Source organism: Mesoplodon bidens (assembly GCF_964165515.1).
Source record: "Mesoplodon bidens genome assembly, contig: HAP1_SCAFFOLD_1181, whole genome shotgun sequence".
In the NCBI taxonomy this organism is placed as follows: Eukaryota; Metazoa; Chordata; class Mammalia; order Artiodactyla; family Ziphiidae; genus Mesoplodon; species Mesoplodon bidens.
Window position 1 is genome coordinate 54,153 of NW_027671295.1, and position 15,848 is coordinate 70,000.

Here is a 15,848-nt window from a genome sequence, read left to right on the forward strand (position 1 = left end):
GGCTCTACAGCTCTTAATACTAGGCTCTGATACAATTTCTCTACTAGAGACTTTTATCTTTTTAAAATTTATTTATTTATTTATTTATTTATTGTGGTACGCGGGCCTCTCACTGTTGTGGCCTCTCCCATTGCGGAGCACAGGCTCCGGACGCGCAGGCTCGGCGGCCGTGGCTCACGGGCCCAGCCGCTCCGCGGCATGTGGGATCTTCCCGGACCGGGGCACTAACCCGTGTCCCCTGCATCGGCAGGCGGACTCTCAACCACTGCGCCACCAGGGAAGCCCTATCTTTTTTTAAAATTGACTTTTTGAATTCAGCTTCCCAGGAAAGATGCGTTTAGAGGTTGGAGGGTCCCTGTGAGACAGAGCAGGTACTGCACCTCCCATTGCACGTTCTGAGGACGCTCAACCACAAGGTGAACTGCTCTTCCACAGCATCTTCCCTTGAACTTTTCACTGACATGCTCCTAGTCATATGACTTGCATTCAGTTGAGTAGCTTTTCACTACTTTTCTAAGTTCCATCTGGCTGCTAGGGTCAAAGGAGATACTTTTGCCACCTAGAAAATTTAGTATATGAAGAGGATTCCTGTAGGATTTTGCAGTCCCCTTCCCTAGGTGATGCCCCTTCTTTTGAGAATCAGGAAATGACTCTTATCTGTCTACTTGCCCTCCTTCACTTACCCTGTCATTTATAACCTTGCAACCAAGTGATGAGTAAAGACAACGATCATAGAGCTCTCTCAGGTTAATACTGCCACAGCTACATTCCCACTTGGTGCAATTTTAAGATTTGGACGTTTGGAAATGTGAGATCCTTTCCCAAATCTTTGGCTCACTCATTCTGTTATTCTCACCCCTTAAAAGGATGCAACCCATTTCCAGGATCATGATTTCCCTTTTTTTTTTTTTTTTTTTTCATGTTTTTTTAAAGCTAATATTGTGTGTCCTTACGTTATGGGCCACCTTGGATCCTTTATGGAAACATGTGAACATATATTAAAAAATAAAAAAGTAAAATATGGCCCTACAGCCACACCGGGATTTCATTGCCCTGAGAGAGGAGTTGGGGTGCATCAGTGACTTCCACGAAGCCTATACTTTCAAACAGGCTCCGGGCCAGCCAGTTTCCGGCTTAAGCAAGGAGAATGTTCCAGCGGTAACCAACAAGGAGAACCTGGTGACGCCGGTCTCAACTGCATTCCTGGAGCCGACCCTGGGGAGCGACGGCTCTGCGGTCACGTTCGGGAAAACCCAAGAGGATCCCAAACCATTTTGCGTGGGCAGTGCCCCACCGAGTGTGGGCGTCACCCCCACCTACACCAAAGACGGAGCTGACGAGGCAGGATCAACCGATGGCAAAGTTCTGAAACCGAAGCCATCTAAGCTGGCAAAGAGAATCGCAAACTCCGCTGGTTACGTGGGTGACCGGTTCAAGTGTGTCGCTACCGGACTGTACGCAGACTCCCGTCAGCTCAGTCGGGAGGAGCGGGCATTGCAGGTGAGCCCCCACCACCCGAATTTCAGGAGCCTGACCAGTTGTCAGGTTTTTTTAATGTGTGAAGAGGAGGGGGCCGGGGGTATGATAGGGCAGGACACTGGGCTGATTTGGTTAATGAAGCTTAGGATAATTTAAATGTTTGAAATGTGTCCAGTAAGGGGACGTAAGTGGATACTTGAAGTTATTCTGTAGATTTTAAGCGAACTCCACTCGAATGCTGATAACGGAAGTTTTAATTATTGCGAAGGATGTCTAAAAGACTGCATGACATTTACCTATCAATCGCTTTGATTTCTCTGCCGTTACTGTACGTTAACAAATATACCTAAAAGCGCTGCTTAGAATGCCTTACGTGATACTTGGTGGAGGTGTGTAGCGGCCGCATGTCTGTGAGATTCGTGCAATTTTTTTTTCCACCCAAAAAACAAACAAACAAACAAAACAAAAACACAAACCTTGCTTAATGGGATAGAGTATGTATTTAACTTGCTAGTGAATGATAGATGTTGTATAGGAATTTCCTTAAGATAGTTTACTTTTAATTAGAAGACAAATAAAGCCAAATTGTTTTGCAATGTTAAGAAAAAAATTGGTTTATGCTTATAAAAATGGATGAAGTTATCTAAATGATCCATTGAGTGCCCATTTTAATTACATAGATGGAAGGATTACAAGAGGACAGTATTTTATGTCTACCCGCTGCTTACTGTGAGGTCAATTCTTCAAATTTTTATTACTAGAATCTTCCATAAACCTTTTGAGTTAAATTTCATTTCCAAATATACAAAGGGAAGTTTGTGGGCCATGGTCGTCTTTATTCACTGTGCATTTGTTTTCTTTTCTGTTGTGTTTTTGTTTCGCTTTCTTTGCGTCGTGTTTTTGTTTTGTTTTATTTACCTTCGAAAGAGAATGTCTGTCTGTATGCCACAGTGTATGTATGGCTATATATACACACCACATATATCTCTACATACGTATGGCTTTACGAATAAAGAGTGTGTGACTAGTTACACATAGACACTCTTACGTTTTATCGTTCAATTTTAAAATATCTCAGTTGTATCATAAATTGTGGTTGGTTTTGGGCAAACTTTTCTTTGAAGATACTTTCCTTTAAGGTAAGGGCAGTGAAATAGCTTTGGTGGTAAGGTGTGTCTTTTTTCCATCTCCGTTCTCTTTGTAGCGTGCAGTGATGCGCTTCTCAGAGTTGGAGATGAAAGAGCGAGAAGGTGGCCACCCCACGACCAAAGACTCCGAGGTGCGCAAATTCAGCCCCGCTGACTGGGAAAGGCTGAAAGGAAGTCAGGACAAAAATCCAAAGTCGGTCACCCCGGAGGAGGCCATTGCCGACCAGAACGACAGTGAGAGATGTAAGTGAACCCAGGCGGCTCGCGTGTGGTACCACGTCGGTGGGAACGGGGCGGTTCCGCTCCCAGTGCCGAGGGAGGTGAGAGGAAGCAGTACGCTTCCGACGGCCCAGCGTCTGGGTGCTGGCTGTTCGGAGAACGGGCTGCTCTGGCCACCCTTCCCAGCTGTGGATTGCAAGGCTGGCTGTCCTTTTGAGCGTTGCGGCATCCAGGAGTGAAGCACCTATGAAATGCTGTTTCCTGGCACGCGTCTCCTTTTTCCGGAGCAATGCTAGTCCTGTAGTTAGTAATAGTCTGATACAGTAGAGCAGAGGAATGGCAGTGCAGGACCTCCAGCGTAGCAGGTATGTGTTCTGTTTTGTAGCAGGTACGGACACGGGTTTTTGGTAGCAGTGGAATGGCACTTGCAGCCAGAGCCAGACCCTCCAGAGTGACAGTCTCCTGTGGGAGGGAGTGGAGGGTACTCGGATTCTCCCTCCAAAGGCAGAGGTTTCGTTCAAGTGCGATGAGGGCTGATGAAGGCCCCAGAGAGATGAGCATCATTGTGTTCTGTGGAGGCTCGTTTGCAGTCATGAGGAGCTGACACCACGCTCCGAGGCCGTGGGATCAACGAGGCCGTTCTTCCCACCAGACGGCTGTGTTCTGTTCTGGAGGCCGAACTGGAGAGAAAGCTCGTGTTGGCCTCGAGTCACACTCTGCGGTCCCCTCAGCTGCTCCCCCACTGGGGTTGACTTCGGGCTTGGCCCTCGAGACTTCCTGGGCTAATGAGATGCGTTGGCAGCAAGTGGAGGTCTTTCTCCCGCTTTCTTCAGTGTGCGTGCTGGTGGCCTGTGGCCTGCAGCCTGCTCCGGACCCCAGAAACCTTACCGGTGATGGTGAGTGAGGGCACCTCGGTGAACGTCGAGGACAGGGTGGGCGTGACATCCTCCTGAGACGGGACGGTCGGGGGTGGTGGGCACGTTTGGGAGGCCCAGGCCCTTGGACCCAGTCGTAGGGTCGGCGTTGGCCCGCACGCTTAGGTCGTGGGTGCCTGATGCAGTTCGGGAGAATTGTGGTCAGCAGCAGCGTGTGCTTCTCTCTGCTGCTTGGAGCACTGCCCTCCCCCAGCTCATCTTTGGGGTCAGACAGAGGCCTGTGGCCAGGGTTCTGGGTAAGCCACACTGGGACCGGTGTGTCCCACGTGGCTCCCGTAGAAGGGGATTTCTGGGGCTAGTCAGTGGCGGCCTTACCCGAGGGATGGGGCTCTCGATGTGCCTGGAGTAGACGATTCCGAGCTCCTCCCCCTCGGGATTGGAATGAAAAACGGAGGGTCCAGGCCACCCTGGAGTGAAGCAGCAAGAAGGCCTCCCTCCTTGCCTGTGCTCACAGCTGACATACAGCCCTTACCCTCCCGAGTGGCCTCATAACTCAGCTCTTGGGAAGTTTCTCAGAGAGATGTGGTAAAAGTGGGCAAGGCCAAGTTCACGGGGATGCACTTTTCTGAGGAGGGGATCTGCCTGTTCTGGGTGGACGGTGAGGGAGGCTGGAGGAAGGCAGCGGGCAGTTAACCGGCCTCGAGTCTTCTCGCCCTTTTCTCCAGCAACGTGGCCAAACCCAGGGTGGCCGCTGCCCTTCACGTCTCAGTGGCCTCACCCGCCCTTCTTCCCAGAGACGTTTGTGTGCGTCCTTCCCAGTCTTTCCTGCTGAGCGTGGAGACGAGAACTCGGTGTGGCTGATGGGGAGCAGGGCCTGAGCCCCAGATGATTCCGAAAGCCCCCTCCCCCCACCGCCTGCCTCCAATCTCAGACTGACCGACGGGTCTCTTCCTGGAGCACCCGGGACATGGCCCAGTGAGCCATGAATGGCCACCATGGGAGGGCAGGAGAAGGGTTGGGAAAGGTGAGGGGCTCCGTTTCAAAGGTTGGGGCAACGGAGGTGGGTTCCCCACCCACCCTCTGTCTTGTAGAAACGTGGGGTTTGTAAATAGCTGGTCAGGAAAGGTCACCTGAAGGGGCCACTGTTCTTACTGCGGCCTCTACGTCCAAGGCCCAGCAGGTGTTCACTCCATTCAGCTGGATATGAATGGGCCTTCTTGTTCTTGGGCCATCATGTCTTGAGCTGATATGGGCTCAGGTCCTTCTCATGGGTGTAGGTGTGGCCGAGAGCCGAGCTGTGAGCACATGGGAGCTGGGGCGGGGATTTGGAGCGGGCAGGGGTCCCAGAGAGGGTCCAGGATGCCTTCAAGATGCCTTCCCCCTTCTGAGGCAGCCCCTACCCATGGAGGGACCAGGAGCTTCCAAGGTGGTGGGTGCTGTTTGCGTGGCCCTGGTTGTCCTGGTGCGGGTGCATCTTGTTGCTAGGGGCTTGTTTAAAAAAAGGAATTAACTTGAAAACACAGTGGCCGAGATACTCATTTATTCTTTATGATCACATGGGTGGCTGAGTGAAATTTTTATTTTGGAAGTTCACGAAATGAGTTGGAAGGTTCCTCAGACTTGGAAGTTCATCACTAGGAACCCTCAGTGGCATTTGAAGATGGGGCGGGGCAAGGTGGCACTGGTCCCTTCCTTCTCAAACTTGGAGTAACCATCTCCCTTGCCAAGCACTTGGCTGGGACAGGCCTAGGACCTGCTCAGTGGCAGTGCCTGGCCAGGAGCTGGAGGAAGCCTCAGTCGAGGGGCTTCATGAAACTTCTTTGCTCAGGGAACTTCTCTTCCAGCTGAGCACTTGCACGTTTGTAAACTACTTTGGAACAGAGATCCCCTGCACTCCTTGTGTAGCAGGTGTAACTTTGAACAAGGTTAGCCCTGACTGGAGGTGCTATTACAGTTAAGCTACAGAGAAGGGGATTTTAATCCTGGGGAGCCTTCCAGCAAGTCAGAACCCTCTCACCTTGTTTAGGCCTCACTGGGCATGGCTCAACAGTGGTGAGGGTGCTTTGCTGCCACAGTGACTTGTAAATGTTGCTGTGGTGATGCTTCTGTGAGGTGATGCTATGGTACAATCATAATGAATTTGGGATATATGTGCTGTGAGTCATAGGACCATGCTGCAGGGACCACGTTCACATCTTGCTTAGACTGGGTGACCAAGGGCACATGGCTTCCCACTTTTAGAAGGGCCAAAAGTAGCAATGATGGCAAAGCCTGATGGTTAGGATCCCCGTGTATCTATTTATCTCCCCATCTCCTTTGCCCTCAAGGGTCATCCTCCTGTGGGTCGTAGTTAGAACAGTCTTTGAGAAGCTCCAAGTGACACGGAGCCTCTACCCCATAGCTGGTGGCCATGGGCATCTTGGGCAGTCGGGGTGGGTGTCCTTCAGGGTTATTACTGGCCTGGGTAAGGTCACACTAGCGTAAGGTCTTGGGGGGCCTTAGCTGAGGGGAATTGAGATCTTTGCCCTTAAAGGCTCCGGGGTTGGGGGAAGGGTGGATGGACCTAGTTTGGAAAAAGAAACTTTCAAATTGGACATGGGGGTTCTTAAGGTAGCCCTTCCATTCCTCCATGGATCCCCTCCCACGGAGCTTTTAGGGAAGGCTGATTGGACCAGAGAAGTCCAATGGTGTAACCAGCAGGGCTCACCTCTTAAAATTTCCTACATTTCAGGCCTGAGATTCAGGCTGGTCTGAAAGTCTTGGCATCTTTTGGTTAAAGGGATTTTTCCAGCCTTTCTCTGTGCTGAGCCCGGCCCGTGATTATGAAGCCCACCCTGGAGGGAGGCTAGCAGTAACATTCCCACTTTACAAGTGAAGGGGGCCGAGTTGTAAAGCGGCGCCATTGCTGCCCGAGTGTTTAAGAGGGTCACAGAGCAGCCCGAGTGAGAGTTGCAGCACGCCGTCTTCACCGGGCCTGCGGTAGCCTCAGCTGCATCACCCGTAAGCACAGGCCAGGAGTTTGGGGTTTCTCCTGCTGCCATGACAGGAGACCCTCGCGGTTGGGGTGATTCCACCATTCCGGCAAGAGTAGATGGGGATCTCTCCCACCTTGGGATACCCTTGGAGAAAAGCTAAGTGTGTTCCACCATTGAGAACACAGGTCAGGCTAGCCCAGGCCAGGGTGAGGTTCATCCCCACAACTGGCTGCCATTAAATGCTGGGAATGCCCCCCAAGAGAGGCTGATCAGGGGACCAGCCGGCTGGGCAGAAGTGGGAGTGATACTTGAAGTGGTCTAGGGAGAGGAGGAGGAATGCGAGCAGCATGTGAGGGGTGTGTCCATGATTTCATCTAGAAAAACGGGCTGTGGGAGCTTAGCTCAGGTGTTAACGAAATACCAAACTCATACACCCACCCCCACCCCCGGCCGGTGATGGACACAGGGTCATCTTCGGGGAACTCTTTAACAGCACAGTGATCATTATGGAATTATTTGTGTGTTAGAAACAATGTGACTAGCAAAGCAGTTGAACTGTTTCTTTGGCTAGAGCAAAAGCGAGGAGTAATGTTAGGCTGGGGTGATTGGAGGAAAAGCCCCAAGTGGATGCTAGATTGAGCAGAGGGGGCAGGAGCAACACAGGCGGAGCTGGGGTGTGAGCAGTTCAGCCCTGCCCACCGCCCCCCCACCCGCCCCCCCATGAAGGGGGTTGGAGTCTTGTCTTTGAAATGTCCTTAGATGCTTGTTGCCTGGGAAGGAAGGCGTGGAGACGTGCCAGGTGGGTGACTGGTGTCACTGAGGGCCTTCTTCCTAGACAGGAACTAGGAGCAGCCCCTCGATGGCAGTGAAATGCTTTTCCCCCCACGGGTGTGGAAAGAGGACAGACGGACTTGTAGCAATCTGGTTGAGTTCTTTGAAATTGCCCTTGACCCTTGTGTGTGCACCAGGAAGCCTTTCCTTTCCCTTTGCCAGGCTCCTCTTGCCTTGGTCTCCCCAGCTTCCCAGCCTCCCACCATTCTTTCCCTACCCTTTTTCTTCACCCTCGCCCCTGCTGACCCAAGTGAACATTGGTGCTATGTCTGTGTAGATGGCAGTTGGGGGCTATTTGGTCTGTTGATGACATCAGCCTTTTTTGTTTACTAGCAGCTGTTTCCATAGTCATTTGTAGTTCCGCCCTGATTGGTTGGATAGTCATTTGTAGCTCCGCCCTGATTGGTTGGATCTTACTGTGAGGTCACTCACCCCCCCTTTAAAAGTAAGCCACCTTGGAGAGTTAAGCAGTTAGGGAGTTATCTCACATGCCTATAGAGAGAGAGTGTAGATGCCTCACCTTGACCCTTGAAGGATGGATTGTGAGTGGGCTACACGCCTCATCTTCTGCTTTCTTTGCTGGCTGTGTTCAGCTGTCCTTCCTTTGGGACGTCTTTCTGAGGGTTTTGTGCTTCCAGCGTGTGAGGCCCCTGGTCTCCAAAGGGGGGTGGTCTGTTGGTAGCAGATTGCCTTGGGCATGGGGGTCCTGCCTGCTCCTGGTGACCTTTGTTCCCTCCTTTCCGGGTTGTCTCCCCTCCCCTAGGGGAGTGTTATGATGGAAGCAAACCTGACCCCTTCGAAGCCCCAGAAGACAGTGATCTTCCTGAGGACATGGACACGGAGCCCCCCAGAGAGTCCCTCACCGACCAGACGGCCCCGGACGCGTCACGCAGCCCCACCCTCAGGCTGAACAGAAAGCGCAAGGTCTCTGGCAATAGGAAGCACACTGAGACCACTGTGCTCCCGGAGGACTCTCTGCTGAAAGCCAAGCCGAGACGGGTCTCCAAAGGTGAGCTCGGTTTCGCTTCGGCCCGCAGGGCACCCTACGGAAGTCCTGGAGCGGAGCAGTGGAAAGTTCCAGTCCCACCCTGGAGCCCTGGGGGGAGCCACTCACACCTCCCCACCCCCCACCCCCCCAAAGCCAGGTGGCGGGGCTGGAGCCCAAAGGTGGCCAAAGGCAAATAGGCCCCCTCCCGAGACTTGGTGACAAGTTCCAGCCAACACAGTGACCACACCCCTCCCCTCCCCCACTCCTGTTAGTGATGTGTAAGACAGTTCGTTCCCCGCCCTGGGGGGCTTCTTCATTAATTTGTAGTTATTTCTCCATTAGCTGACTGGCCTGAGAGGGAAATGACAAACAGTTCCTCTAACCGCTTAGAAGAGCCACATTATAGTGAGCTGACCAACCTGAGGTGTGCATTGAATTAACAGGGCTCCATCCCAGAAAGCAGCGCCGCTTGCTGCACCTTAGAGAACGGCAGAAGCAGCAGGTGTCGGCAGCAGAGAGCAAACCTGGCCGGCAGGGCAGGAAGGAAGTGACCCAGGCGGTCCAGCCTGCGGTCACCCCCCAGGGCAATAGCATCTCCGAAGAGAAACCTGGCAGGAAAAGGGCAGAGGCCCGAAGCAACAGAAGCTGGTTGGAGGAGTCCCTTAAATGCAGTGACAATGAACAAGGTACGCACGGGGCGGGGGGCGCTCCTGGAGGGTGGATCACCCGCCCTCTGTGGGAAACGGCCCTGGAGGGGACCTGAGGGCCATCCAAGTTGACAAGAGTAGCGTGTGGCGAGCGGGGAGTTTTCTTCATGAGGTCCTTTCAGCCTGCACACTTCTTATGGAATGGACAGTGAGGTGGGAGCTCGACTTCCTGGGCTGCTCCTCATCACCCAGCCCGCGGCTGGGCAGGAAGGGAAGTCTTGGGTGACCCCGGGCGCTTGTCAGTGCCCTCATTCCAGCCTCAGGCTGTCTGTCCCCAGTCGCCCTGTCCCGAGCACCCAGGCCCCCCATGGGTGGGGACGGGAGCGCAAAAAGGGCTGGCTTCTGCCCTCTCTTGCGGCCCTTTGAAGCGACTTGCCATTTGGCGTTTCGTGGGTTAGCCCATTTGCCGGTTGAATGTGGGACAATTAAAATATTAGTGCTTTGAAAACATAATTGGTATATCTTTAAAAACTGAAGCTGCTCCAACGATCAGTGCTAACAATGGGCTTTTCTTTCCTCACCGGCTACAACTGTGTAACGCCCGCTGCTTCTCCCCCTGACAGATGTGCTGTGCATGGACGAAGAAATGGATCGGCAGCCTTCGCCCCTGCCGCAGAAATACACCGACAACAGCGAGAAACCATCCGCGAAGCGACCGTGCAAAACCAAGCATTTGATCCCTCAGGAGCCCAGGCGGGGCTTGCCGCTGCCAGGGGACTCCTAGGTGGACAATGCGGATGGCAAGGTACCTCTTGCCCCTGGCTCTCCCCCGCCCCCCGGGCCTCTGCAGGCACATCCCGCCTGCCTACTTCTCTGCTTCTGGGGACAAAGCTTTCCTTTTCCTGAACCCCTCCCCCCAAAACGTCCCTGCCCCTTCCTAGGGGACGTGTCTCCTGGGTGGCGGTGAAGTTCCCAGCGAGTAAAAATGCAGCCCCTTCCTCGCGCCCCGCCTCCCTCAGACAGAGAGGAGGAAAAGTGCTTTCCTCCACTCAGGAGCGGCCTGAGCCCAGTTCCGACTATGATCTTTCGCCGGCCAAGCAGGACCAGAAGCCCTTGGACCGTTTGCAGCAATTGTTACCATCTTCCCAGGCCTCGCAGCTGACATGCTCAAGCTCCCCTCCAGAGACCACCCAGTCCCGCCCGATGCCACCAGAAGCGCGGAGACTTATTGTCAATAAGAACGCAGGCGACACCCTCCTACAGCAGGCCTCCCGGCTTGGCTACGAGGTGAGCATCCTTGTGGGTGCCCCGGATCAGGATCCACCGGCTGCTGCTCCTTGGGTGGGGGACACACTGGCTGGGGATGGGGGGCGGGTCTCAGAGCCCAGCCCCCTCCACGTGGCGGGCTGGGCTGGGTGTTCCAGCAGGGTGTTTGCGTTGGCTCCCGCTCACACTGCGGGCTCTTTGGTGGCTTGTTCAGTCGTGGTGTGAAAAGAAAGGCAGGCCTCTCTGATGTTCCGTTCCCGTTCAGGCAGGTAGGCTGCTTCGGCCAGTCCGGCTCACTTATCTCTGATATAAAATCTGACCTAACCCAGGGCTTGGCGACCAGGGGAATTTTAATGAGCCCTTTTGGATTCTGAATAGCAAGAAGGAGAGTAGTTATTAGCTCTACTAACTTGTGCTGTTTGGGGCAGAGTGATGCCCCTGTGGGGTAGCGGGTGGGAAGTGTCTGTGCGGAGTAGGGGTGGGAGTGGGGCAGACCTGAGCAGTCTCTTTCTGAGAGGGCACGGGAGCCGAGGGCTGATGGGCGGGGAGCAGGGGTTGAGCCTTGCACAAAACTCCCTGTCCACACTGCTGTATCCCAACCCAGCACGGCTGATGACAGTGATGGCCTCTATTGCTAGAGCAACATAGAAAGATAACTGATATCTGCCTAAGCCCGTGTGATCTGTAGTAACTCCTTTCACCCTTTTAACATCTTCACGTGGGAGTAACGAGTACTAGCCCACTCTCGGATGAGGAAACTGAGCCTCAGAGGGGTTAGCTGATACCCGTACAGGTAGCAATCCAGCAGTGCTCCACAGCCCACCACGCTCCTCAGCAAGACTGGCTCACACTGGAATTGCCCTTTTGACAGTTCAAAACCTCTGTGAGACAGATGACTCTCTCTGCCCTGTGCAGTTCCCCCACCATACTTGTCAGTAGCAATTGTGATGTAATAGCCCACAGGGCAAAGGCATTTTTCTGTGCTGGCATCAGCCCTCTGGGAGTTGAATGGTGACAGTAAAACGCGGTGCAGCAGGCTGAGCGTGGAGGTGTGGCTGAGCACTGGGGTGGCAGGACCCAGGCTGGCCCGGAGCCCTGGCGCCCACACCCTCAGCCAGCTCTGTGCCCCTGTCCCCCGTCTCCCGTCGTGTCCCCCCACCCCGGTCCATAGTGCCGTGAGCCCTTGGAAGTGTGCCTGCCTTGGCCCTAAGGCATGACTGTGGGTGGGAAGTTGGAAGCACTAGGGCTATGCTTAGTTTGGGATGTTTTTTTGTTGTTGTTGTGGGTTGAATGTGCTGTTGTTTCTATCTACACGTCTCTTGGAGACCTCTCCATTAGCTAGAGAGCACTTTGTGGTAGTTAGCGCAGTTACTTGCAGGTGAAGTCCAAGGAGCACCCAGTTGGTTTCCCAAGAGCTGAGAGCGGGCGCCTAGGAGGACAGAGCAGATGTTGCACATAGTGTTGAGCTAGACCCCCCCGTGGTTGAGAAGATAGTCTCCTTGCTTCCAGCAAACGCTGGAGGTTGGGGGGAGACCCCTAACCCCAACTTTTGGGTTAGGGTTGAGAAAGTAGACTCCCGCTTCCAGCAAATGCTGGAGATGGGGGGGCGGGGTGCTGCTGCACCCGCCGTGGAGGGCGGGGCTCCGAGCCCCACCTGTGAACTTGGCATCATTTCCAGCAGCCTCCCTTTGGGACCAGAGAGGTCAAAAGACCCTCGTTGGTCCTCTAAGACAGTTTCCATTTTGGTTTGGTGGCTCTGAGGCCTGGACCAAGGGGCACTTGATCCATCCTTTTTTAGGCTACCTGGCCTTTGATTGCACAGGAAGCCTTGGGAATGTTTAGGGTCGGATTTGTTTTTTTCTTCAAATGTAAATTTCAATATGTAGTTTCCACAGATCACCAGTGTTTATGCTGAACATTGTGACAAGTAGACGAACGCTTTCAACTTTGAATCCAACTTTCTGGGATTTCTCTGGGCAGAATTTTAAATGTTGGGATGATGGCCCAGTTGGGAGATGTGGCAGCTTCAACCTTTTAAAATTGAAGGACAGTTTGCTTAAGCAGATAAGGGTGTGGTTTGGGAGGGTTTTCCTGAAGTTTTGTCTTCAGCATTCTTGGTTATTTTCTTCTGCTTAGCCAAAGATACCATGTGCAGTATAAAGGCTGTCTGAGCTTTATGTCATGATAATGTGGTTCTGGAAGTTTAGAAACACACTCTGGCTTCAGATCCGCGTTAAATAGATCACTTGCGTGGCCAAAGACCTCAAACCTTTCCCTCCTGGGAAAAAGGCTTCTATTTCTTAGGCTGAAACGCCAGTGTGCAACCACATGCTTGTGCCTTTAGCGGTGATGGTTAAATTTTCTATGAACTGAATAAGTCATGTTTTTCAAAAAGTTAATGAGGCATTTAATTAACAAAGTCGGGCTTATGGCCTTTATGGTTACATTTTGCGGGTAGTGGCATTCGGCTTATAGCCGCTGAACAGAGAGCTGTCCGACAAAAGCAGTTTGACTTTGCTTGGGAATGGCTGGGCTGCCCTTCAGACACTCCCGTTTATTTCTAGCGGAGAAAATAAACCAAGGAATGTGTTGCGTCGACAGACTCGCCCCGCCTCTTCACCTTTCAGTTAGAGAAAGTGTTGGTGGCGATGGTTGCCATCCATTTAGAGGCCATCACCCTCCTAGTTAGGATAGTGTAGTTAGCCCACTTGACCCCCAACAGAGAAGGCCTGTGGGATGCTCGTCACAGCTGGATTGCATCCCTCTAACTGGGGCCCTCTTGGGCCCTTTGAATCTTCCCAGCTGACCAGGTACCAAAGACCTGAGTTATAGGTCTAGTACTTCATGTTAATTGAACTTGGGGTTTAATATCTCTGGGCCTCAGTTTCCAAGTGTTGAATGAGGATGGTACTACCTTCCTTTCCTGGTAGCTCCTGGGTTCCTGTGGGTGACAGAAGACGTCCTCATCTGGGGAAATGAGAAGCACTGTGTAAATAGTGGGATCAACGTGGTTGAGTTAGGACAGCCCGTGGCAAAAAGTCTGACCTGGCCGTGGGGCTACTGCTGCCTCTGCTGCCATCTTCCGGGAGAAGAGAGTTGACTTACCCATCAGCTTGGACGGCCTTTCATTTCTAGGTACCCTTGAATCTGCCCTAGTAGTGATGAAGGTTTCCAGGTGAAGGCCATGATTGTCACAGCAAATAAACCCTGGGTTGAGTAAATTGATGTGTGCACAGCAGTTGGTGGCGTTCAGACCTGATCCCAGAGCCACGTGACAGGGCCTCTCCCTGGCTGGGGCACACAACTCATTAGCTTGCAGCCGTCCACTCAAGTCTGGCTAGTGAGGGCCTGCTAAAAGAGCAGCAGCTTCATGCGGTATCCTGGATACCAGGGCTCGGGGCAGGTGGCCTGGGAGCCCAGAGGATTGTGGGCTTTCTGGCAGGTTGGGATGTAAACGGAGAAACGCATTCGTGGGCGTGCCTTTTCTCTTCCTCCTCTTGTTTTGGAAGGGAGCTGCTGCAGTGACCTGAAGTAACAGGGCCCCGATGGCCAGGTTTACCAGCATGCCCCATTGGGTTCACGTGGTAAGCAAATGGAACATTCTAGTTTGCTCCCAAGTGAGTGGTCACCTTTGATTGGCGTGTCCTCCAAAGGGCATAAAAGGTTTTACAGAACCCATCTCGCACTTATGAGCAGCTAGAATGACCCCCGTTTTAGGTTTAACAGATAAGTTACCTGAGAGATGTCACAAGGAGGCCTGTTCTGACCCCATCCCATCCCCCCTTACCCAGCAGACCATGTGTTGGGCCACATGCACGTTCTGCCTACTCCCAGCTCTCAGAACCTGACGGCTCTCTGCTGGGCACGACTTACCCAGTATTAACAGTATAACGTGTTTTCTGGTGGCAAATGCTTTCGATGTGTCTGAAAACTTTCTTAAGGTAATAAAACATTGAATAAGTTCCTGCTCTGCTTACTGGGAGTGGTTCATATTAATATTTTAACAAGCCAAAGAAATAAGGTTAATAACAGTGATTCTAATGCACAGTGTTGACACAGAATATCTCCGGGGGCGGGGGTGAACGTTTTATTTGATTCTTGAAATGTGGAGGTTGCAGCCTGTGGTGTATCAGGTTCCTGTCATTAACTTGGGGCAGAATCAGTCTAAAATTTTCATATTTACTTGAGAGGGTGGAGGGAGGCAAAATAGAGGGTGGGGTTATTGGAGGCATTTTGTGTCATTCCTCGAGGATGGAGGGAGAGAGCTTCTCTTTAACTCTACTTAACGTACAGACAAGAGCATCTGAGGCCCAGGTTCTGATTTGGGTTCTTAACAAGGGTTGCGAGGATGTAGGTGACCTGGGTGTCCCTGCTTCTCTAAGCTGGGGAATGTTCTCTGGCTGATTTAAGCTCTCTTTAAGTGTTGGTCATCCATACTTTGATCTAAACTTGTGTTATCGTCCACTGCCACTGACTGAACAGACCCATCAAGTGAGAATGGTCTGTGCTTGGCAATGTGTCATCTAAGATGTTAGCAGCCGTGACACCTCTGTACTGGTCACGTCGGCCCCTGGGCTGAGGGCTTCCATCGCTATCCGAATGCGTCCTCTCAGCAGCCCTGTGGAAGCTTGGAGAAGTTCAAGGGTAACTTGCCCATGGCCAGGCCACTGGTGCAGCAGAGCCTTAGACAACACTGTCTGCATCTCCAAGCCCTTCTCACGCACTCTCACCCCCCACCAGGATGCCTGCCGCCTGCCCGCGCCATGGTGGGCTTTTGGCCCCAAGGATGTATGCCTTTGAAAGTGGGCACCGCCAAGCTATGGGGAGGTCACCCTTACAAGGTTCACTGTATGGTTGTCTGATGGTATCTCCTCTCCTCTCCTCTCCTCTCCCCGTAGGAAGTGGTCTTGTACTGCCTGGAGAACAAGATATGTGATGTGAACCACCGCGACAACGCGGGTTACTGTGCCCTGCATGAGGCTTGTGCAAGAGGTTGGCTCAACATCGTACGACACCTCCTTGAATATGGCGCCGATGTCAACTGCAGTGCCCAGGATGGAACCGGGTCAGTGGCGGTCTTGCTCTTGGCCTGGCCCTGCTGGGGCATAGGCAGTGGTTCTCAGGGTGTGCGGGGAACCCCAGAAGGAAAGATGGAGAGTGAGTGCCATGTAAGCACACTGGTGGCGGAGTCCTCTAGAATGGAATCGGACAGATCTTTCTGGCAAATTTACATAGAACTTTAAAACTCTGTGACGCTCTTATGGACAGAAGTCCCTGAAAATGTTGAGCCTGCATGAATAATCAGGGGTGTTCTCTTTTAAGACCCTGGACTCTTCACCAGCGTCTCTTGAATCTCAATCTTGAACATATATGTGAGTTGAATGTTGCAGGAGTACAGACAGGTCCAGTGGCAACTGGCT

General features: G+C 52.6%; 2 protein-coding genes across 2 annotated transcripts; both read left to right on the forward strand.

Moving 5' to 3' along the window:
* Positions 1–1,309: 1,309 nt before the first annotated feature.
* On the forward strand, positions 1,310–9,946 carry LOC308611586 (BCL-6 corepressor-like; the record flags this gene model as incomplete). The annotated part of the gene is made up of 5 exons (XM_081260310.1): positions 1,310–1,500; positions 2,684–2,870; positions 8,291–8,536; positions 8,959–9,201; positions 9,936–9,946. The coding sequence occupies exons 2-5, from the start codon at positions 2,693–2,695 to the stop codon at positions 9,944–9,946; spliced, it is 678 nt and encodes a 225-aa protein (XP_081116436.1). The 5' UTR covers positions 1,310–1,500; positions 2,684–2,692.
* A 6-nt stretch (positions 9,947–9,952) lies between these two features.
* Positions 9,953–15,763, forward strand: LOC308611587 (BCL-6 corepressor-like). The gene is made up of 3 exons (XM_081260311.1): positions 9,953–9,967; positions 10,186–10,449; positions 15,327–15,763. The coding sequence occupies exons 2-3, from the start codon at positions 10,366–10,368 to the stop codon at positions 15,669–15,671; spliced, it is 429 nt and encodes a 142-aa protein (XP_081116437.1). The 5' UTR covers positions 9,953–9,967; positions 10,186–10,365; the 3' UTR covers positions 15,672–15,763.
* The last annotated feature ends 85 nt before the right edge of the window (positions 15,764–15,848 follow it).